Raw genomic sequence first — 21,174 nt, 5'->3', positions numbered from 1 at the left:
AAATTGTTAGTTAACGATAAGACAAATAAAAACAAAATGAAAAAAGTTCATGTGTGGAACTTATTCCAAATATATCGCAGACTGATAGATGTTAAAAATATTTTAAAAAGGATTGATTTTAAAAATTTGAAATGAATGTAATAAACTGTATAAAATTTAATGAAATAAACGGACTTCCATTGACGCTCAAGCCCTTCCCCCTTCCCCAGTGTGGACGTCGTTTATGAACTGCACCATATTTAAAAATTTATATTACGTAATATATAGTTTGTTTGTCTTAAGCAGAGATAAAGCAGAGCTCGTAGGGTCAAGACTGCATGAAAGACATTTGTTAACAGCTGGTAAGACCGTTACATTTTACAGAAAAAGGGACTTGATATTCACACAATATTTTGTTAGTGTCCTGCAGTGATGAACAAAGTTTGATGGGTCAGTTCAACATTCTGTATGCGCCAGCTGACTGGAGACTGTTTATTGACTCATCTAAAAGAAGTCTGAAGGCAGTTCTGCTGCACAATGGTAACATGTATGCCTCAATACCTGTCGGACATTCTGTGCACCTGACGGAAATATATGATAACATTAAGGCGCTTCTTATTACCATTCATTATGAGGATCACAATTGGATGGTGTGTGGTTATTTGAAAGTGTTGGGTATGCTTCTAGGACAACAAACAGGATATACCAAGTTCCCCTGTTTCATCTCTGAATGAGACAGTCGGGCTCATGACAAACATTAGGAACAAAAACAGTGGCCCCGGAGGTTGGAATTTGTTCCAAGGGACGAAAATATTAAGTGTGATTCTCTAGTGGAAAGAGACAGAATACTCTTATCACCTCTGCACATCAAACTGGGCATAATGATGCAGTTTGTCAAGACGTTAGATAAGTGTGGTAACTGTTTCAAATATTTATGTTACAAGTTCCCCAACCTCTCAGATGCTAAGTTGAAAGAGGGCGTGTTTACTGGTCCCGATATTCGGAAAATAATGCTAGATGACGATTTCCTTCATTCAATGAATGCCGTGGAGCGAGAAGCCTGGACTGCCTTTAAGTGTGTCGTTCAAAACTACCTGAGAAACAATCGTAGCCCAGAGTATATCGACATAGTTGAGAACATGCTGACGAAATTCAAAATGCTGGGATGCTCAATGAGTTCGAAGTTAATTTTTTAAATTTGCATCTTGACTTTTTTCTTCCAAACCTGGGTGCTGTAAGTGAGGAACAAGGTAAAAGATTCCATCAGGATATCAAGGACATTAGATGGTGGGCGACTACTACTGGATGCTTCACCTTGAGCACATAACGGAAATTCCCCATAAGAGGAAAAGCAGGGGCCACGCCATGACAACTAAGGAAGCACGGAATGAATGATGTTAGTGCATGTTTTGTACCACATTCTCTGGATGCATCTGTTCACTGTGTGTGCATATTTCAATATGTTGTTGTTTTAAACTTGTATTCTATTTCTGCATGATTCGTGTGCCATATGTATTGTACTTCTATACGTGATATCATTTTTGGCGAAGTATATGATTAGTGCCAAAACTGTGGGTAATACGATGTTTTTGAGTATCATTTTCGAATTCAGGAGGTCGAAATACAGTACATAAAGAACGCCTACATTTTCGAAAAAAGTTTTTTCACTGTTGCATTGTGTTATAAACCTATTACTATCAGAGATTTAGTTGACAGTTGAAAGTTCAGCTACAGATTTAGCTGACGTTTGAAGCCATAGTTTTAAAAAATCCACCAACGAGTTGTTTGACTTTTTCAGCAACATTTAAAACTGCGTTTGTGGCGTCATCTGTTAATATATTTTATTGAATTTTAATGCATATATTTATGACAATATAATTGGGAAAACTATATATTATCCTCTCATGCATTTAAAATTGTGTACTTTATGTAGTATTAAAATTAATAAATTATTTGAAAACAGTAAAGTTTGCCTTTATCTTAGTTAAATTTCTGTGAGTGCTTAAACTCACAGAAAGGTCGACTTCGCCGGTGGAATTGTTATTGCCTCGTACAGCGTTTGAAAGGACAGAAAATACACAAAGACTCGTCTATGTATGTATAGTCTAGAAGAAATATATTTTTCTATATAAGTGACATCTTTCCTTCTTTATACATTGGTCTATATATATGTGTGTGTGTGTGTGTGAGAGAAAGAGATTAAAATATCAAGTAACATGTCTTTTAGACATTATATCGTTGTTATCATTGTTAACAAAGAATATAAATAAATAAAAAGTTTTTATTCTGATTGGTTTATACTCGTTCCCTGAAAAACTTCTTGGTATTTTTAAATACATTAAGCTCTAGCATTGTTGCTCAATAATAAAATCATCTTCAAATATATCAGTTGAATTTGGAAATGAATTAGAAGATTTATTAGAATGTAAAACAGCGAAATTTTTGTTCGGCGATAACGTAAGCGAGTACCTAATCGAATTATCGGAAATAATTTCAGAAATTTTTATTTATTCGAATATTTTTGCTTTTCATCGCATTGGAGATATATCTGCTCCTCTATTAAGAGTTATACCCGTTATGAGAGAAAAGAAAGATCAGATATTATGAAATATAAAGATGTCGGGTAAACTCTGAACAACTTTATATTTATTTTGATTATATACTTTATCAATCACCTTTATATTTATTTACAGAAAAATTCCATGAATACTATCGAAATTGAATTGAGAACTGCTAGTGGAAAAGAAATTGTTTTTTTTTCTGTGGGAGGGAAAACAATATTAGTCTTTTATTTTAAACAAATATAAATATTGCCTTATTTTATTTACTAACGCGTGGCGTTTTGAAATCTCATTGTAGTAAATTAAAGCGAGTTCTGATTATCGAAATAATTATTATGTTTTTAAGCAATAACTGATGACATTTTAAACGAAAATAATTATATCCTCGCTTTCAATAACTATATTCTTTTATTTTTTAGTAGTAAAGACAATTTTCATTGGATTAAATATCCGAGACTCAATTACATCGTTTTCTACATTTACAGGTAACCCCCGTATAACACGGCACTTCTATAGCACGGATTCACTCTAACACGGTTCGAGAATTGGTACCATCCCCCGTATAACACGGTATTTTATAGCACGGATTCACTCTGACACGGTTCGAGAAATGGGTAAAACCCTCGTACAACATAAAATGTAATAAATTTTTACATATTTAAGTACTAATAGTTCACGAAAATTATTATTTTCGTGAACTATTAGTACTTAAGTATGTAAATTTTCTTTTCTCGTCTTCATATACATGGTCCTTCGCGAAAATTGTTTCAATTTTGCCATATCTCGACGCTTCTCTTCCGTGTTGCCAGATGTTTTTCCCTTATTCCATAAGTGCTTAGCACCATATAAGGAAATTTATAAAGATCTTTTAACTAGAAGCAAGCAATCTAAAATTACATACGCTTTTTGCAAAAGGTAAAGCATGAATCTGAAAATTCAATCAATACTTCTAAATTTTATCGATTCGGCAAACAGCGCCAATAGCCGGAACTCGATTTCTGGTATTTTCTGGTCATAATTACAATTCTTTATTCGTATTTGCCATTAGTTAAAAATAAAAATAAGTTAAATTTTTAGATAGACACCTTACTTACGAATAAATGATTTTTCCATTGAAAATTAATACAGTAATGCTTAGAAGGGAATGCTCTAACTCTTAAGATTATAAGATGGAATTATGAATAAAATAAAATATAAGGCGACTTAAAAGTTAATACTTTCTCACTCTGAAGTGCTTCTGGAAATCTTTTCTGGCTACGAACTTTTACAATTCCAAAATTATGTCGGATTTGTAAACAAGAAATGATAATACAGTGAAACCTCTATTAAGCAAAACTACGTTATGCAAGGGATATCTGTACTGTAATCTAGTAACACATAAAAATTAAAGCAATGCGCTTCAATATCGCATAGAAAAACGTTTATAAAAAGTTACACTAATAAAGAATACAACTCAAAAATTTAGGAGAGCCAAGTCAATGACAATAAAGTGATATTTACAGATTAATGCTTATTCTATGGGAGAAAATCTTTCTCTAAGAATACTCAAAAACATAAGTAGATAGAACTGATCAGTTTATAGCGTAAAAATCTGAATTAATTTTTCCATTAACTTTAGGATTCGACATTTTGAAAATCGGATTCGATAATTTTCTTCGAATTTTTTAAGGTTGTAGAAATCAACAAGTTTCATTTAAAAATTCTAAACAGTACGATTATTGGAAAAATTAAATCAAATCTTTACGTTCTTTCTGCTACCGTTTTGGACAATTTTATCAGAAGGATTTCCCCATAGAAAAATAATCAAATTTTTAATGCCATCTGCTAGCAGTCGCATGAATAAACAAATCTAATGAATGCAGATTTTCTTGACATAAATATTATAAACAAAATACGTAATTTGGTAAAAATATTTCAAAACTTATACTCAACTCAAAAATTATGTGTGACATTTTGTGTGGAAGAGTGTAAACAGACTTCTTTTTTAGGCCTATCACCGACATTTCTGAATTTCATTAGACCATTAAATATCGAATGTAGAGAACTGGCCATCTGGAAATAATAAATATTTAACATTGTCATACAATCGCATTTTACATATATTTTCTAATATTTCTACTTACTTTAATTGGAAAGTTTTTATTTATGTAGAAAAATCCACCTATAGTAAATCTCAATGACATCTTCCCGAATCTTTTCATGAAATTTAAAATCTATTGTACGAAAATTCTTAGTGTAATCGAAATTAACGACGTAAATGCAAAAAATACAAACATTTAAATATTCTTACTTTCAACTTGTTTTGCAGATTAATATTTGTACTTGAAAACCGTCTTATTTCTTGAAATGATCATGCATCTGTTTTGAAACATTTAGAAAAGATATTATTGTGCAGTATTTAATTACATATTATACAATATTATTTAAAATCTTACCGTTACTGTAAATGAAGAGTAGTGAAAACTAATTACAATGCAATTAACCGCAAAAAAGATTGACAAGATCAGAATAAGAAACTTGTTTATTAAACTCGTATCAATAAAGAGAAATTGATAGCAACAAAGACACGTCACAAACAATAAGTAAAAGTATAAAATTACTGTAATATGTTTATACATATTACTGAGATTCTCAACGTATGTCCATAAATCCGAATGTTGAATAATTAACGATTCTATTTGTCGTTCAATGTTAAAATTTTCAATTTTTAGCGAAGACAGGTCTTCGGATAATCGCAAAAATCCTCTTTCTACAATTATTATAATTAAAAAAGCAATCAAGCAAAAATGGAAAATTATTCCAATTAAGTAAGTGATATAAATTCAAATCCACACGGAGCAGAGAAACATTTCGTATATAAATTGATGTTTTTGGTCCAATCGATAGCATACGACCGCGTTGATTATTTGATAGCATATCATAGAGAGACGGATGCAGTAGTTACGGCGAATTGCCAAAGTTTCATAACAAAATTTTGTAATCTTTCCACTTCTAAATGATTAGATATTTTAATTTTAATCAACGAAGGACACTTTTTCCGTTTTACGATACTAAAAATATATGCTACATTAAACGCTATTAACGTGAAAATTATATCCATAAAAATTGAATTATAACCCAAAATTTTAGACGCGTGTAAATATGAAAGGAATCTGTTAGATCCCAGAATCAAGTGGAAAAAATTAAATGAAAAATATATCCATAGAAAAAATTCGATACAATTCAAATAAAAATGTTTGAGAGATTTACTCGGAAAAATAAATGAAGATTGATACATGCAATGACAAGGTTTAATTGGTTCGTAACCGAAAACTAAAGCAGTGTTCAAACAAGGACTGAGAAAGCATTTCAGGCAAAATTCATTCGATGAGGAATCATCCATGTCTATATTTAAAAGATTTTAAATAGAATAATTTTAGTTAACTAAATTATTATAATTATATAAATCGGATTGTTTGATAAATTAAAAATTTCAATCTACTTAAAAGTTAACTAATTAACATACCTATGGATACAAAGAATAAAGAACAGATATATTATTATATACTGAATTAATGACTGTTAAGATATAATTGTTAACTACATAGAACTACGTAGTTGAAAGCTTCTATTTCAGGCTCTGATCTTAGATAATACTATACGCTAGACTTGGGTTTTATCGATTTATTTGATCAATAAATCGATTATCCACCAAATATAATTTTATCACGTCAGAAATAATTTTCCAATATTTGAAATAACATAGATGTTTGAAATTATAATGAATTATTAAAAGCGGATATGTATGATACCAAAAATAAGCGTAATCTTACGGAAAGCATTTGAAGATGCTCTGAAACTATCGGCGTCAGTGTTTTACATAAGCTTTATCTATCTTTCTATGATTACAGCGATTGGAGACGATGTACGTAGTAATCCTTGTATGAGATGATAAAGCAACGAGTAAACAAGATATTAATATTAAAAGACATGTGAAATAAATTTATAATATTTGAAAGACGATTTAATATAAAATGAACAAAACGTTCAAAATTAGGCGGGATATTTCCAAACTTTAATAAACTATCCCGATTTTTAAAGTGTTTGCAAAATGTCCGTCTTTTGAAGTGTTTCATAAGTAAAATCGCTTATTGTTATACCAGAAAAATTGTAATATCTAATTTATAGAAGAGAGTTCGTGTTTGCTAATTATCTCAATTAAAAGAATTGACGGTTAAAACAAACAAAGCTACATTCGACGTCTTAATTATTCATTGTCGCCGTTGCTTAGATCATTTTGGGCACATCGCGCGGAAAAGTCGTTTTAACACAACTGCTAAGAGTGCCAATGACGTGGTCCTTTTCAAATGAAATGGGCAATGTCATTGGTTTGCATATCCAGTTGTATTAATGTCGCTTTGCCAGGCAGCGTGATCTTTGTAAATATTAGTATATGGATAAGTAAAAAGTTCATTGATTGTTCGTAGCAACTGTCAAGAATGACGTCAGATAGATAGAAACCGAGGCCAACGAGAAAAACAGGCCAAGGCGCGTTGTTTATCACATGACCAAATTATTGCTGAATGCCGCCATGTTTGAATTGTGTTTTTATTGAAACAGAAAGACGTATTATAGATATTTTAAATTTTTACAAACGTAAAGGACTGGAGTTTCAATATTGGATGACTTAAACGACTGATAATTTCTTGATGAGTATTTTATTTAAATTACTATAAATATTTGGTACAATTATTTCTCGGAATGAGTCGGTCGACCTTACCAGGGCTGTAGGCTATACCCACAGAAGTAAAAAAGTCAAAGAAGCATTCCTATACATGTGACCCTTCGCGAGATATCTCGCGAAGGGTCACATGTACAAGTATGGTTCCATTAACTGTTTGCTCGTAGAAAGGGTCAACAATTCTGGGATGTGGCAAATCCCTCATTTAGAGTTATCATCTTACCAAACATGAGAAAATTTTTGATTAAAAAAATGTGTTGAAATTTTATTCAAAATTTCAGTAACTTACTAGGCTAATATACGTTAGGCGAATTAGTAGTTACTTTTAGGTAGGTAATATTTACTTTCCCGGTTCTGTTTTATATATAACCGATGTAGAGTATGGCGATCGGTCAAAAAATGATCCCAAGATTTTTATATTTTTGGACTGAGGACACCTTGAAACGTTGAGAATTGCAAAAAATTCGGGTTTTTTTCTGTGTGTATGGATGATTGTTTTGAGTGTAGGGGGCACGATTTTTTCGCCTTCTTTGAAGTTCAATATCTCTTGAGCTTTCTGTCGCAAATTTCTGAAATTTTGAAGGGAGATTTGTTTATTAGGGGATTGATAGTATTAAATTTTGGAAATTAATGGTCGAGGGAGTAGGAAGATAATGGGGGTCGTGTGTATCTCGAGTGCGGTCGGACTTAATGAATATTTTACTCGTTATTAGCATTTGCAGTTTTTTATAAACACCCATCCTTTCTCTGAAAATTAAGCTTTTTGCCATTTATAACAGTTAAAGATATAAAAGGTTTTTTAATAAAATATGATAACAGATGGCGCCATTAAATGTTGGGGACAGTTGATTAAACTGTTCAGGAACGGATGGTAAAAATAGCTTGATCCTGGGACCGGTAAAACCAAACTGCCCTGTCACAAAAAGACTATAATAACGGGGCGGGGTTACCGCGTACAAACAAATAACTATTGCACAATGGAAGTAGTAGTTGAATGCCAGCGTACAACGTAAGTATGGCTGGATACAAAAATAGATAATTTACGACTAATGAGCCGCATTACAATTTATAAAGGGTGGAAGGTAACAGTCGAAAACAACAATGAGCACCGGTACCAATCACATAAACAAAGTTCATTTCAAAGCCACATAAGGGAGAGGCGATGAGGATGATAAGAAATAGTGTCTGATGCTGATTTCGTCGGTTTTGCCGAAGCCTCTGGTGTAGAGGTCACTTATCCTGTCAAGAGTCCCTTGCCTGATTTCGATAGGTGAAGTCTGGATGTGTATATGCATAAAAGTAATCATTGATATTAGGAATGTCACGGACGACGCAAGTAGCTAGAGCTGATCTAATTATGTTCATCTCTGATACTTTGCGCCATTGATTACTTTCATCGTCATAACATTCTACTTGAGAAATTAAAGTCTTTCCATTGAAACCTCCAATTACACATATTGCACCATCAATTACTACGGTATCGAAATTACTTCTAGATGATAACATATGTGGTACATCACTCCAAACATTTCGATGTAGATTGTATTTTTCGACTGTGTCTAGGCGAGTGTTACCGTTGAAACCTCCCAATGCATAAATATATCCTTTGTATGCTACACAAGATACTCCACTTCTGCGAACGTTCATTGATTGAATGAGTGTCCATTGATTATTTCCAGGATTATAATATTCAGCAGATCTAAGCACCTCTATTCCAGTAAATTCATCTGTTATATAAATACGACCATTTAAAGTAATGGAACTCGCATCGCTTCTGTGTAAATTCATGGGTGCAATCATAGTCCATTGATTTTTATTACAATCATATTTTTCAACAGTGTTTTTTCTAACTAAACCTCGATGGTTTAGTTAAAAATCCTCCTATAGCATAAATGATGTTATCTAGAACCGCTACACTTGCGTAACAGCGTTTACTATGCATTAGAGCTATTTCTTTCAAACTTTTATCAATTGCATTTGTGACCGAAGGGTCAGCACCTCTTTGGTGCCCTGTCAGGATGACACCACCGCGTCTCGGCGGACACGGAAGCCGCGTTATTTAGAACGGAGCGATCAGAGTCGAGATAGAAGGAAAGATAGCGCACCAGAAGTGACTTACACAGAGACGCTTTAACGTAACAACTGTTTAATAAGTAACTATAGGCCATACAGGATATAAAATATATCGATTTTGACTTGGCTAGTTTTTTTGAGATCTGTGCTACAATTAATATAAAATAGACATTAAATTGGATTTTAGATTTCAGTTACCGTTTCGCGGTTCTCGAGAGAGAGAGTTTACATAAGTTGCGCGTGGCGATAATTACCTGGAGTTGACAAGGTCCACAAGAGTTGTCGTTAAGGTGGCGATCGTCGAGAAAGTTTATCCAATTGTCTTTATGGCACAAAGTTCTTTAATATCCTAAGTGAGTAGGTGATATCCGGATGGGCACTGACAGTTAATTGTTGGAGGGATTTCGGGATGATCTTACTTCTCGAAGAACGGGCTACGACTGCGTCACTTTGTTGTTCTGTTTTAATGTTGTACTGTTGAAAGCGAGATATTAGGTTAAAAGGTAATGAGAAAGCGTCGTTAGCAAGCCTGAGAACTTAGCAGATGTTTAGCTCCCAGGTGTAAAAGTTGATAGTTATTAAACGAAAGTACTGTATAGCCACAATGTGAAATGATAAAGTGATATAAACACACGGAAAGTCCGAATTTGGATCCTCACACATTTAAGCAGTTGCAATTATCAAATTGCTTTGACCCATGAAAACCACCTATTATGTAAATGTAATAGTTAATAACTGCTCATTTGTGATAAGCTCTTGGAGACATCTGAAAGTTGTGCTCAGGTTCAATCCATCGATTGGATCTAACATCATACATTTTCATGGCATAAGAAGTAGAACCATAATTCCACCCTCCTAAAGCAAATATGATTTCATGTGGCAATCTTGGACGAGCAAATTTAGGTATGATCCTTTTGTAATACATGCTGTTGACTATATTTATGCTATTTAGAAACCTTAATGTTTCGATAAGTAAAAAATAGCATCGATGGTTCTCTAGAACAGGGGTGACCAACAAGTCGATCGCGAATCAAATTTTGGTCGATCGCTCGCGATGTTTTGAATTAATGTGTTACACTTGTAACCGAACGCAACGCGCAAATGAAACTGTAGTGATATCGGACCTCCGCGTCCTCCCTAAGATTCGGTTTTATCGGTCCATGTGCAATCCATTTGCGTACAGTTATAAAAGGGGAATAAGAAATGTAGACAAAGGGTCGTAAAACCGAAAAAAAGAAATGCGGGAAGAGAGACAGAGAGAGTAGGTGGAGAGTCGAGACGTTCGTGGTGGTCCCCGAAAGTGACAACGTTGAGTTTCAATTTTTCTTCTGTTTAAAACGTAAGTACCTTTTCTTCAGGTTTTAAATTAAACTGTGGCTTTTCTTACCTATCTAAACATAGTATGTATTTCACACCTCTCCTCGCCACTTCTGAGTGAGAAATTCCATATTTAGTAACACGTTACGAAAACATTTCAGCAATTGAAATATGTAAATTTTTCTCTGTCGTGGATTTATATCGATCCATTTTAATATCGTCGCCCAAACAAATTGTTCGGATTTAACATTAAGTTTATCATTTTTGAGAATTTCTATTAATTCTCAAAAAATGTGAGGTCCATTATCTGCGCAGTTTTGGTAGCTATATCTACGAAGTTTTTCAATAAATAGTCTTCGATTAATTCTTCAAATTTTGGGTATTGATACGTCTTTGTGAATTCCCTTATTATAAGACAGTTTTGAATGTTCAACTCCAGTTCGAAAAATATTAAACAGTCTAACACCAAACCTTCCATAAGGTATTGCTCAGCAGCAGTGAATACTTCTCGGGCGTTATCCCATTCCAATTTAATGTGACCTTCATAAATATATTCGATGATTCTTTCTAAGATATCTTTGTTGACATCATACATTAAAAAGGAATGTTTGTCTTTTCCATAAATCGTAAACGTGAATAGGATTTCAAAATAATCAGAGTAAGCAGCCATTATACATTTGTGAATTTGGAACTGTCCTCCATCATCAGTATTTAAAACAGCATCGCAAAGTAAACCTTTATGTCTTATTCTGTTCAGTACTTGTAAAGAATGAGAACTTAAAGTTTGTTTTACTTCCATCGTTATTTTTGAGAAAGATATTTTGTTTAATTTTATCAATAAACTATCAAATTCACATTATCTAAATTGATTACTGGCATATATTGTTGGTGTCAAATTGTTGGTATCTAAATGTTGTAATCGTATAAAGAAAGCCCCATGAATTCCAAGAAACAAAATCCTTTTTTTTTAGTTTTGGTGAGAGCCGCAAACGCCATCCTGATCAAAAAGTAGAGGCTCCCACCCAATTACTACCTTGGCACATAGAAAAATCATAGCCAGTCCGTGTCAAAACTTATTTACCGGCTATTAGCGTTTACAATTTTATTTTTTTAAACAAAACTCACCTTTACCCTGAAAATTACGCTCTTTGCCATTTTATAGTAATTAATAATATTTTAAAAATTTTAAATAAAATATCATAACACACAAGTTTGGCCGAGAAAGTTACGCAACTCGTTGTTGGACGTTTTAATGAAAAGATCTAAATCTTAATTTATTTTTATGTTTGCAGTCACGTAATTTGCTATAAAACACGAAACTTTCCTTATCATCAAATATTATTTTCAATTCAAAATTTAAACTGCATACAGAGCATAATGTTAAAACATCGTATACCGTTTATATATTCGCTTAATTTCTTTCTAAACGTCTACATTGAGACACGGGAATGCACCCTCCTCTACTTTCGGCATATTCCGATATACAAGCGCAAGATTGTTCACATCGATATGGATATCCAGTATAGGATTGTCTCGGCCCCGAACAAATAGTAAATCTACCATTTAAATCCAGTTCCGTGTACGGTTATCGACACACACCGGATAAAAATTACAGTCGCCATTTTAATATATGACTATAGTCCGCGCTGCGTAAGAACAGACACGAGTTAGCCTGAGTTGGAAGAGTCTATGTCAGATGAAACGAATGGAAGGAGACATTTGTAAATTATCACAGTAATAAAATTTATAAAAAGAAAAGTAAAACAAAGATAGAATAAAAACCTGTACAAGAACCTTCCATCCCGTTTATCTACGTTTGTTTGTTTGTTACGGCAACGCAACACTTTGGTGATCTGCCTAGAAGGATGTCTTCGGAAGAACCTCTTAAGGGAAACTAGCCCCTATTCAGGCGTTACAGACGTGGAGAAAACCCAGAATACTCCACGTGGCTAGCCCGTCCTGGTCAGGTGCGAACTCAGACCGAACTCCCAGTGTTCAGGGCAGGGAACGGAACTGCTTGGCCACTGGTAGGCCCCCTTTTATCTAACATAGGCCCGGCTCAGGCTACTCGTGTTTACTCTTTGGCGGCGCGGACTATGTTGTGAGAAATCGGGTTCGAGATGGCTGAGTTATCGAACTATTATCGACTACAGGTCGGTAACACCCGCTCACGTTGTCAATGGATGGCTTGTAATAGAAAAGATAGGAAAATCTTAGTCTAGTCAGGACTGACACCAGATAGGATAATTATTCGCGCCCTAACTCGTGATATTAAGATTATAATAAAATTTTAAAAAGAAGGGGGCTATTGCTTTTTTATTAAACTTATCCCTAACCTCAAAGTTAACGTTTTTGCATTTTATAATAATGAAAAAGATAAAAATTGCTTTTTAATAGAATATCGTAATAAATGGCGCCACCAAATGTCGCCAGGAAAGTTAAGCAACGAGTTATTTAAAATACCAAGCTAACAGCAGGATTCTTTATCGAGCTACAATACTATAATTAATTGCAAAGCAATTTGGCTAAGGCAGGCCTCCATCTCATCTTAAATATAATAATTAATTAATTCCACTTTTTCTCATATGCCATTTTGATACTTAGTAGAATTTTGGTTAGGAATATTTCAGAATTGTACAGAATATTTGTAACTTTTAAATATAAGTGAAAATTTGATGTTAAATTAAAAGATTTCGTTAAGAATTTTAAATTATCATAGCAAATAAAATTAAATTAGTGTACATTAATCAGAAATGTATAGGGAGAATTCACCCAAATTTTGTAGTAAATCGACACGCTCTATCTAATTTAAAATATTCGATAGAACGCACACAGTTTAATATTAAATAAATTAGATAAATATATTTAAAAATAAAACAGAATGCCAACAAAAAAGATGAATGTGTTCAAGTCTCCTTTATTGTTAGTATATTTTACTAAAATAAATTTAGAATATACTTGCAGCCCGAGTGAAAATACAGTAATTATAGTGGACAAGTTTGTGACTCTTCACTTATTAAATTATAATTCCAACGATGTATGAGGAAAAATTTGTTTATGATTTTCGGTTTAATTAAAGAAGATACAAGAGAACTGAGAAACAGAAAGACTATAGAGTATACAATTAAATACGAGCAGGGCCGTCTAAATGGGCATCTAAGTTTTCTCTATACCCGAAGAAAAGTTCCAAGCTCCACGGTCTTGAGTACAAAAAGAAATGAAAAAATGTATGGTCAGTGGTGTGAAACGTAAATGGCGTACACGTCTATTTGCTTATGTGAATGGCCAAAAAACTTGACGATGACGTCAAACACTGCTAGGTATCGTAGGTCATCAAGCTGTCTGCTCGTAACTCAAAGCACAGTGAACGCTTGACCATTATTCTCTGGAGCGAAATGAACCATATATATATATATTCAGTCGGACTTAGTTATGCTTTTTGTATTTGTGCGAAGCCACCAGCTCAGCTATAGTAAAACCTATGCATTTGATGTTTATATGTGTGTTTAATCAAACCCATAAAATATTCATTGTTTTTCCTACGAACTTATAGAATACTAAAAATTCTATACTGGAGAGGAGGATGAGATTGACTGAACCTTGTTTGTAGAGTGGAGACCACATGAAAACAATAGCTACTTTTGGGTGCCTAGAGGTATTTAATCTGTCGCAATCGATTAATGGACATGTGAAAGGCTGGACACTTTTTAGTGGCAAACAACAAAGACGAGGAACAAAACAAAGCGTTTATTGACCGGGTGTGGACATGAAACTTCTCCTATCCACAGCTATAAATCATCCATATGAGTGACATTCGTTTATATTTTTTATTATCTGAGAAACAAAACTACAAAACCTCATCCTCATCTGTATATTTACCAATGGCGGCTCGTCCATAAGAGTTACAAGGCTGCAGCTCCTCCAGTTTAAAATGAAATTTCCAACTTTATTATCGCCTTTTTTGGTTTGTTTTTGGTTTATGCCATCATGAACATCTCTGAAAATAATTCAGCAACCATTTAGTGATAAGACGTCAGATTTTTCTTCTCTTTACAGTAGTTTTCAGCAATGATTTCTGACGACTCCTTCATTAAGTCGTAATTAAAATGGTCGACCTGTCAAATTTAGGAATTTTCATTTTTAAACGCAGCAGAATATCGATGAAAGTATAACAATTTCAACATTTTGTTCGATAAAACATTTATTAACTTAGAACATATTGGCGTATCTTTCTGTATTCGGAGAAAAAGAGAGACATGAGAATTCAATACGAAAAGTTATAAAATCCACCGAGCAATCTAAAATGTATTCTTATGCTACTGCCTAAACGCACCCACGTTCAGTTTCATTAGCATTAAGTAGATATAAGTCTTACTACTAACAGCCACTTGGCACTAACTTCTACACTTAGCTATTCGTGGCGGCACTGAATCATTGGTGTTCTCTACACTCAGGTTTTCTTTTAGACTCTTCGGTGGACTACGGCCTTGCAGCCTAAAAACTGCAAGCCAACATCAAACATAGAGGGTATTATAGCCATACGTACGCCGTTCAGAGGGATCCTATATTTCTCTACTAACTATCTCCTCTCCCTCCTCCTTCCCATCCCCTTTCCCTTACTCTCTTTACTGCCGGCTAAACACCTCGTGTACGGCCAATGTCTTTCTTTTATGTATGTATGTCCAAACGCTTTAATAAATGAAATTATTATAAAAAGCGTTGATGAGAATAAACTATAATAAGTTAGTATTTATTTGAGAAGAATTTGTGAGGTATAAATATTTACACCATCTTCTACCATCCGAGATGTTTCTGAGTTTCAAAAAAGTCGAAAAAACAGAATGCAAGATACTTGCCATCTGAAAATTCAAAATAAGCGAAATTAAATAATTAAGAAATTAAACTTTTCAATTACGTAGAGATAAAATGATTGTATATAAAAATTGGAAGTGATAATAATTAAAATATAGGCCTACTTGTGAGCACTATACTGGCCTCTTTATTCATAAACTAATTACACCGTCTCTGGATACAAAAACAGCCTTAGAACATCAATTTATTTTCCGGAAAAAGAAAATAAATTTGGGGAAAGAAGGAAAGATTTAAAAGGAATAAATAAAATTTTTCCCTTTTTTGGAAAGTATTAATAAATTGATGTTCTAAGATCTTGTGTCCAGAGACTGTGTAATGAGTCTAGATATAAAGTGTTCACAAGTATATACCAAGCTAGACAAAAAGCGTATTATAGTAATAATAATTAACAATTGAAGACCTTGAGAAAAGAACATGTTACCGTATCATCTGTAATGTCATGCTACTAAATATTAATGTTATTCATCGGAGCCGGGGATATAAAATTCCTATTATTCTTTAAAAAATTCTAATAACGATACCTTTAAAGGAATTTTCTTATTGATTACATAAAAGCCACCGATAGAAAGAGTCAAGGAAACCTTTCCAAATCGCTTCATAAAATCGAGAATCTGCAAATGTGAAATTATTTAACAATAAATCTATAATTAGAATATTTATAATGAAGTGTAAAACATACTTTTAGTTTCTGTTTCAGTTCCAAATTACATTTTGCAAATCGTCTGATGTCCTGAAAGGTATTTTGCATCTGAAACATATACAAACAATTATAATTACGTCATAATTAATTTCTAATGAATTGGGAATTTTACCATAAATGCCAAAGAACAGAACAAGCAACCGTAAATTATGCAAACGAAGGTGAGCACGATAAGTAATAAAAATATTGCATATTTAATGTTTTCATTTGCTCTGACGAATATGAATACGTAATAGCAGAAACTCGTTCCGGATGTGATCCCAAAGTACAAAATTTCCAGTAGAAAATTCAATCTACTATTAAACTGTTCTAAAAAGATCCACAAATCTTCGTGTTTCATCATAAAGTTGTTCAATTTCAATTGTACATTGGCATTGTTTAGTTGAATAGAAGAGAGTTCGTGTTGAAGATGTTCAAACTCTTTACCGGAAATGAATAACAATAATGACATTAATAAAACGGCGTATGAAATTCCGCCGATAAACAAATTTAACGTTAGTCCGACTTCGACAGTACATAAGACAGCTTCTCCATGAAATTGCTGTACTTTTTTTACAGCTCGATACATAAGAACACCATTTAAAATTTGAAAGATTGTTGAAGAAACAGTAACCATAAAACAAACTAATAGGCTGATCATTTCGATTATCATATTTTTTTCATTCACAAACTTGTGTCGAAAAATCTCGTTTCTTAAATTGATTACCCTTTCGCATTTTCTACGTTTCATAAAACTGAATGCAGAAGCATAAGAGATAAACATGACGGCGACTGCCACTCTTAATTCTATTGAATCGTCGTTGATTAAATTGTACCAACCTCTGCAAAATGCCTTGTTGTTTAAACTAGGAATGGCTTGCCACAACATGAGAATGGCGTGTTCCCATAAAATGAATTCAACGAACCGAACGTATTTAGTTCCGAAATTGGCATGGTATAAAGTGAAAAATTCATTAGTTTGACAAGTACAAGTTTCGTGAAGTTGCAAACCATAGACAAGAGCCATGCTCCAACATGGTCTTAAAAAGCAACTCATGCAAATGGGGCTTGTGTTTCGTTGCATATTTGAGTATATTTTTTACTTATTCTTGAAGGGTTCGATTACGAGATATCATTGGAATAGCTAGAATTAAACATTGATCGTGTAGTCCATAAGTGGCCGACTGGATTAAACCATAAAACACTGGTATGCGCCTGGCTATTGGGCTGGTCACATGGAGTTTTCACGTCTTTCACGTTAGTAACTACCACTTAGAGGCCTGTTTTCCATAAGACCTCCCGGGAGTCACCCTCTCGGCAGATCGCTCATATGTCGGATTAGTGAGTAAACAAATAAAACTGAAAACTGAACCAAACACTGAACGTAGACTTAATTACTAATTTATGTACAGGGTCTTATTAAAGTTCACAGTATTTTTTTTTTATTTAAGAACTTTTCTTTAGATGAATTGAAAACTGAAAAGAAATTATATTCTTTCCTATTTGAATCATGATGCATTCTGAACGAGAGATTCTTACACCACCAAAGAAAATTCTGATATAATTTATTTATCATTGACTTTCGTAAGCCATTGTAATAAATCTTTCAAATAGCATTCTCGTGTCCGATAGCATATTTCATATTCAATCGATGAAACACTCGAGATAACTGTACAGGTGATTGATTTTTAAATCGTTATTGATTATCAATAATTCATAAGGGGCAGTAGTTTTGGATTGTATATCACTGATTTGCTTTGATAGTACTACAATTAAACAAAATGTTACTTTTTAAACACTTTCCCAAATGAATTCTAATTGATTAACAGTTAAATATGTATGTATCCAGTGGAGGTAAAAATACTTTTATCATGAATTCAGAAAATTAGTAAAAAGAAATTTAGTTTCTTAATTGTGCCACTATCAAAGCAAATCAGCGATACCGAAGTTACAATGAATTATTTTAATACTGTATCAATTACAAAAATTTGAGTTATACTAAATAAAATTGTACTTGAAACCTTAGGAATTCATTATTATTTATTTTGGTAACAGAAAAGGAGATTCAATTTCTGTTATTGATCAACATTTGATGCTAACTCTCGTTAATACGCGAGCAATACTGTATGTACTGTACAGGTACAACAAACATGGAATATGCGTATGGAGAATTGAGCAGAATGTTATTTCAAATTATTTTAATTCTTATTTGAAATATTTTGTGTATATTTGGCAGTTTAAATTCTTTTACTAAATTATTTCAGATAAAGTATTTGTATTCGTGAAAACTTATTTGACTCTTGAAATGATATTTGAAATATTTAATGTTTGAGGTATTTCCGAGTATTTCAAATACATTCCAGAATATAACATTACTCTAAATACCTCAAATTATTAAAAATGTTTTAAATATTGCTAGTTACGTGCATATAAATATCTGTTCTGAACCTCTCCATTATATATTATTATCATTTTCTTTTTCATTTTGTCATGTGGGCTTTTCTCGTATCTATCATTATGTGAGGAACGGGTTCGTATCCAGATGATAAAAAACTCCCAGGAATTTTCCTGGGATGGTCTGCCCTAGACATACTGGGCTCTGCCCATCACAGTCCTGTTGCCCCATTTGGTTTTTATTGAGGTGTAATAAATTTTAAAAACAACCTTTATGTACGATGCGCGGCGTAAGGATTGTCGTGATTACTGGATTTAAATCAAGGTTTCTACATAGTGTAATAGAATTTATAACGGGATTGTATATTGATTGTATTTCGGGATTGTATTTCAAAACATTTACAAGTCTAAAAGAAACTCGAAATCAAAATAAAGATATTTTAATATCTAACTGAAGCGACAGCGCTCTGTTGCTACTAGCGGCGCTCTCCAAGCGCGAAGTAGCTTCACTGTAGAACAAACCGCCATATTGTAAGGGGGAGGAAAGTTTTTTCAAACGTCGAGTTCAAAAGTTAAACAAAGTGGCAAAGATAATACAAATTGACTAAAAAACATTCGGCTAGGTTTATTTCTAATAGGCAGTGCATTTGCATTTCCTATATGTTTCATATAGTATATCTGTCACTTCTGGGAAACTTTCAATCTCACTTTCCTGAATTTATACTTAAATTTTTTTTATCGAGATTGGCTTTTATTCGACGCTGAACACGATTTAAAAAATTGACTGGAAACATACTAGCGAGGTTGAGGCCGAAGTTTTAAACGCGAAAACGTGTACGTCGGACATTCAGCGCCGCCTTCATGTAAACCTAGAAGTTTGACAATGGTGTTTGGAATGTCAAGCATGTTTCCACTGACTATCCAACCATTGTCAAACTTCTAGGTTTACAGGAAGGAATGTCCGACGTACACGTTTTCGCGTTTAAAACTTCGGCCTCAACCTCGCTACTGTAACAAATGTATACATTTATATACAAGTCTGAAATGGCTGTTAAGAAATTTATATCTAAAGTAAAAATTAACTAGTTTTTCTTGTATAGCATTCAGTATATTTATCCGGTATTCTAGCCAGAGCTCTCCTAAGAGTATATTTTTCATGATTTTTTTCAATCAGGAAGTTTCTACGTTACATGGATATTGACTTACACCTTGTTAAAAATGTCAAGATTTTTTTCATTTAATTAATGTGATTCAGCAGAACTATATCATATTGAAAAATTTCCTTGAAATTATCCTTTACAAGAGTAGTTTTAAAAAAGTTATTTTTATTCTTGCAATTTTCGTTAAATTTGGTTTTTGATAGATCCTTGTACCACGCCGCCTTTTTAATATCAGAGATGTCGATTCTTGTACCTTTAATTAAATTTCATAATTGAGACATTTTGATATTACTTTAAATCGTATAAAGTTAAAAAGGTCTTAATTGTTATTAATATTATATCTCAATTTTAAGACCCATTATGATGACACGTCACTCGTTGACGTCATAATGGGTCGATTGCGTCACGAGTAACAGAACCGTGGTAGGAATGGTTTCGTTCTGCAGAATCGACCTTTTCGACTGACTATAGCGATAACTAGTACTGTACGTACCATAAAGAAATACAAATAAAGAGGTAGTTCTGTGTTCAGGAGGTACTTATTTGTGGATTTTGGTTTCCATTAATTAATAATTATAACTTTATGCTGACATTTCAATGTAGTGTGTCAGCCAGATTACTGGCTGAATCCTAAGAAGAAGCTCCACTCAATACATCAATTCTTCTTCGTTTTCCTTTATACAAATTTTTATTCTTAAACTGATCCAGATCAAAGTTTGTAAGTGTCTATTTCAGGGTCAAAATAATACTCAAAGCTATATATATATATTACCCCCAAAATGTTCGGGTATATTTAGCATCAGTTACTTGTAGCGCCATCTGTTGACAAATATAAAGTAAATGATAATTGTTGTTGGTTTGATTGTTGACTAGCTTGCCGACATCTGGCGAGCTAGGTGTCGGCAAACGACACACACACACATATATATATATATATATATATATGGTTACAGGTTACAGTTATAAATTCAAATAGTTTTAATAGAGAAAACTTCTGGTGGATCTTGAATTCCACCATTAGTTCTGATCTCCATTGAATAGTGTTTTGATGTCAAAAATGTACTACTGATTTCAGTAATTTTAATTAAATTACAGATAAAAATTTGAAGGAAACTAAATAAATTTTAGCATGACTTTCTTGGTCAGATTAGATATCAGTTTAATATTGAAACTGCCAATAATTATTCAGAAAGTGTAAAATTTCTAGAAACAGCAATTTAAATGATATTAAATAACAATCTGTATTATAATATAAAAACAAATAATTATTCTATTAAAATTTTGACTGTGCATTTGCTTTAATTTTGATTTATATCACCACGAGCCTAGAGACACTTGCAGCCTTTTCATTCATGCACATCTTGGAATCAATCAGGCCAGCAATAAAGCAACTACATCAGTGCTTCTCTACTGGGTTGG

General features: G+C 33.1%; 1 protein-coding gene, 1 long non-coding RNA gene and 1 pseudogene across 2 annotated transcripts; all 3 read right to left on the bottom strand.

Moving 5' to 3' along the window:
• Window positions 1–4,311: 4,311 nt before the first annotated feature.
• LOC111640530 lies at window positions 4,312–5,385 on the bottom strand. The gene is made up of 4 exons (XR_002759285.1): window positions 4,976–5,385; window positions 4,831–4,898; window positions 4,664–4,753; window positions 4,312–4,592 (listed from the first exon to the last, which is right to left on the bottom strand). It is a non-coding gene; the product is annotated as an uncharacterized LOC111640530 (long non-coding RNA).
• A 3,117-nt stretch (window positions 5,386–8,502) lies between these two features.
• Window positions 8,503–9,428, bottom strand: LOC111640539 (annotated as a pseudogene).
• Window positions 9,429–10,927: 1,499 nt separating this feature from the next.
• LOC111640537 (kelch-like protein 10) lies at window positions 10,928–11,449 on the bottom strand. Its single transcript, XM_023386554.1, has one exon. It carries the CDS (start codon window positions 11,447–11,449, stop codon window positions 10,928–10,930), a length of 522 nt encoding a protein of 173 aa, XP_023242322.1.
• Between the last annotated feature and the right edge of the window lie 9,725 nt (window positions 11,450–21,174).

The sequence above is a fragment of the Centruroides sculpturatus genome, unplaced genomic scaffold (assembly GCF_000671375.1).
Source record: "Centruroides sculpturatus isolate CEXI.00-Female unplaced genomic scaffold, Cexi_2.0 scaffold1173, whole genome shotgun sequence".
NCBI lineage: Eukaryota > Metazoa > Arthropoda > Arachnida > Scorpiones > Buthidae > Centruroides > Centruroides sculpturatus.
Note: the sequence above shows the minus strand (reverse complement) of the source record. Positions and strands in the feature narration are given on the sequence as shown.